Source organism: Cryptosporidium hominis (assembly GCF_000006425.1).
Source record: "Cryptosporidium hominis TU502 chromosome 6 CHRO016070, whole genome shotgun sequence".
NCBI lineage: Eukaryota > Apicomplexa > Conoidasida > Eucoccidiorida > Cryptosporidiidae > Cryptosporidium > Cryptosporidium hominis.
Genome location: NW_666913.1, coordinates 1 through 3851, shown reverse-complemented (window position 1 = coordinate 3851; position 3851 = coordinate 1). Strand labels below are relative to the sequence as shown.

General features: G+C 29.1%; 4 protein-coding genes across 4 annotated transcripts; 2 read left to right on the top strand and 2 right to left on the bottom strand.

The window, feature by feature from the left end:
• Nucleotides 1-112: 112 nt before the first annotated feature.
• Chro.60154 (tetrapyrrole methylases) lies at nt 113-928 on the top strand. The annotated part of the gene is made up of 1 exon (XM_660278.1): nt 113-928. The coding sequence occupies one exon, from the start codon at nt 113-115 to the stop codon at nt 926-928; it is 816 nt and encodes a 271-aa protein (XP_665370.1).
• A 65-nt stretch (nt 929-993) lies between these two features.
• On the bottom strand, nt 994-1683 carry Chro.60155 (hypothetical protein). Its single annotated transcript, XM_660277.1, has 1 exon — nt 994-1683. One exon carries the CDS (start codon nt 1681-1683, stop codon nt 994-996), a length of 690 nt encoding a protein of 229 aa, XP_665369.1.
• Nucleotides 1684-1859: 176 nt separating this feature from the next.
• Chro.60156 (transmembrane protein) lies at nt 1860-2246 on the bottom strand. The annotated part of the gene is made up of 1 exon (XM_660276.1): nt 1860-2246. One exon carries the CDS (start codon nt 2244-2246, stop codon nt 1860-1862), a length of 387 nt encoding a protein of 128 aa, XP_665368.1.
• A 657-nt stretch (nt 2247-2903) lies between these two features.
• Chro.60157 (hypothetical protein) lies at nt 2904-3851 on the top strand (the record flags this gene model as incomplete). Its single annotated transcript, XM_660275.1, has 1 exon — nt 2904-3851. A coding segment is annotated over one exon (948 nt), but the record flags the coding sequence as incomplete, so codon positions are not given.

The window sequence follows — 3851 nt, the reverse complement described above, 5'->3', positions numbered from 1 at the left end:
AAACGTTAGCCTAATTTTAACTTCAATATTCTTTTGGCGCCTAGTTTGAGTCAAAATTGATTAATTCGCATTGGAAAAAAAATAATCCGGGCTATAATAAAAATTTACTACCATGGTTTTGTATCTAATTGGAACAGGGCTAAATGATGAGAGGGACATGACTTTGGGTGGTATAGAACTTATGAAGGCAGCCGATAAGATATATTTAGAATCTTATACTTCTATTTTATCTCAGAGGGCAGATTTGATGAAATATACAAATGGGAAACCTCTTATAGAAGCAGACCGTAAAATGGTAGAGGAAAATTGCGATGAAATTATTGAAGAAGCTAAAGACAAATCCATAGTGCTACTAGTAGTAGGGGACCCTTTTTGTGCAACAACTCATTCTGATTTGGTTTTAAGAGCTCATGAAAAAGATGTCAAGGTTGAAGTTAGACATAATGCAAGCATTATATCTGCTATTGGCTGTACTGGATTACAAGTTTACCGTTTTGGAGAAACAGTTTCGATTCCATTTTTCGATGGAAGTTGGCAGCCTTCAAGCTTTTATGATAAAATCAAAGCTAACATTGAGAGAGGACTACATACCCTATGCCTACTTGATATAAAAGTTAAAGAGCAGACCATTGAAAATATGATGAGGAATAGACCAATTTTTGAGCCTCCTAGGTTCATGACGGTTAATCAAGCAATTTCCCAATTATTTATTCTAGAGGACAAACTTAAACAAAATGTTATATCACCCAATTCATTAGCAATAGGGGTTGCTAGAATTGGCTCAAGCGACCAAAAAATTGTGTCAGGTACATTAAGTGAGCTTTCTGACACTGATTTTGGAAATCCATTGCATTCATTAGTAATTTGTCATCCTGATTTGCATTTGATTGAACAGCGTTTCTTTGAAATATATAGGAAAAAAAAGTAAAAAATTATTAATAAATATAGATTAATTAATTTTCGTTCTAAATTATATTCGTTTCTTTATTTAGTCTATTCACAAGGTACAATCGCAAATGAAATTATTGGCTTAAATGAAGTTGGCAGAAATGTTTGTTCCATCTTTAATATACATTTATAATTTGCTCTTTTAAAAATTTCTAGAAAGCTTTCTTCTGTCCTAATAATACTTCCATCAATTGGATCTACTTCATCTTCATAAGAATCTGCATTGTCCTTAATGCATACAACTCGTTTAGTTCTGTTTGCACTAGTTTCATTGCAATTATCAAATGAATTTCTAATTCTTATAAGGAGATCTACAAACTCATCATCAGATAAGTACTGTAGTGCCCATTGGATCCAAATAAAATCATATCTTCCATTGGCTGGATTAAAGTCTTGGAGTTTTGAATGAATTAGTTCAATACAATCTGGGTTATTTTTTTTTGCAACAGTTAAATGTTTAAGTATCGGTTCATTCAAATCCATCTTCTTACAGTGTTTCATTAGATTCGGTGTTACACGACCAATTCCACACCCTGCATCTACTCCGTATTCAAAAAGTTCATCCTTTTTCATGCAAAGCTTTTTTTTTAACGTTTCGATAAAATATGTGCTATTGTCGATATCTATTTCATGGATGTGTATAAATCCATCTAGCATGCCTTCGTTAGTTGAAGGTTGCTTCTCCCAAATCTCCTCAGAACGACAGAGAATTCTTCCATTATCTGTTTCCATCATTCGACCTCTCTCTTTAAACCTAGTTTATTAATATATGAACTTGAATTTTAATAATATAAAACCTTAGGCGCCAATCAATAAATGTCAAACTTTACTCCATCAACATAATAAGATTTGAATGACCACTTAATTTTGAAATACTCAATAGTTCCTATATTGTTAAAAAGCAAATTAAGCTATATTGAATTTGAAGTATTTAACATTACCTTTGTTGTGAGTTCAGATGCCGAATTTATTTCCAAGCTTTCTGTTTTCGTATTTGTATATATTTTTAAAGTCATTTTATGATACTTCCTATTTCTAGTAAATACCAATGCAATAATGAATAATACGATATGAAGTATTATTCCAATAATTATTTTCGTCTTGAGTGTAACACTTTTCAGCATTAGTCTATATTTATTCATTTGCTGAATTATTGTTGTTTTCTCATTAATTGGTAAAATTTCTTTTTTCACTAATATACAGCCATTCAAATTAATAAAAGCTAAAATTTTACAAGAATAATTAAGTGATATGCTCTCAATTAAGTTTTTCTCTTTCTCACAGTTGGATTGTTTCATTATTTTAATATAAATATAATTGCATTTATTATCACTATTTGAATTCCAAGAATATAAAGTTTTATTTGAATTACTTAAGATTTTAATAGGGTAAACACACTTAAATCTCCCAATTGTGCTAATTAAAACATTTCTGTTTAGTATAGTCTCAAGATTATTACTGCATTTTATTTTATCCAGCAATATTTCACTGCCTTGTTCCAAATTTAACACTGCAGAACTTGTTTAAGTTTGTTTCAATACTAGACATGATTAGAATAACTTACTGTGAATTAATGTCATTCAATTCAATAGCTAGTATACTGCTGACTAAGTAATATATAATAAATAAAGAATAAAATATCATATTCAATTTTTTAAAAAAATTAAAAAAAAAAAAAATCAACAAACATGCATTAAGCGTACAACTTTTTGCATGATTCAACTCTCAACTACTTTTACATGCAATGATACAAATTATTAAAAATAAATAAAAATAAATGCTTTGAAAATATCATTAAAAAAGTATTATTCTTGTTCGATAATTTAACTAAAAAAGTCAAATTTGACTTACCGCCAAACATTAAATAGTTTATAAATGAATAAAAATAAGTTTTTATGTAACATTAGTTCAACAAGGGTCTAAAACCAGGATATTATGAGGTTTATTTATAAAATATGGACAAAGATTTTGATTACCCTTTAGATTGGAGGGAATTTTTAAATCGGATACTCCAGGAAAGTAGTAAATGCCAGAGCAAGATAACTAGTGTATTATTAATTGGACCAAAAAATAGTGGTAAAACGACATTTTGCCTTAAAATTGCAAAAGAATTTTTAAATGATAAAAGGTACCCAAATAATAATATTTATATTTTAGACTGCGATTTGGGTCAGCCTTTAGTGTCTCCAATGAGCTGTGTCAAATTAGTAAAATGGGATATAAAGGATATTTGCATTAAAAACTCAAAAAACATTAATATTTCACCTGAAGTAATGTTTTATATAGGGGGAAATAGCCCTATTACTCATCCTTTAAGGTATATAAAAGGATTAAAGCAGTGTTTTGAATACGTCAAAAGTATTGAAGAGGAAAATATAATACTTATTCTAAACATGCCTGGATGGATTACAGGCGTAGGATTAGAAATCTCTTCGATTGTTACTGCGTTTTCCATTGATATTTCAAATAATGTTTATATTGGGTTTACAAGAGAATTTGAACCTAATACTAATAATTCTGAAGATAATTTTTCTTGTATGACGAGCTTCTATTCTTTCCCAGTTTTTGACCTGAATTCAGTGAAAAATATTAAAAACGAGGAATTTTCAATTAATAACCAACTAAAAACAAGAATATTTGTAAATACATTAAGTAATTTATATTCAAATATAGAGATAAAGGAAATAAAGAAAAATGTTAATCCCCTCATTTTTTTTAATGAATATATGGGATATTATTTATCAAAAAAACACATTCCCCAATATTTCTGTAAAACAGTACATTTCCCATTCAGCACCGTATGCATAATCCCTTGCCCAAGTACAACCTTAGCGAGTGAAGAATTGAAATTACACATACCGGCTAGATTAACCAATTCAATAGTAGCTTTGTGCATTTTTAAT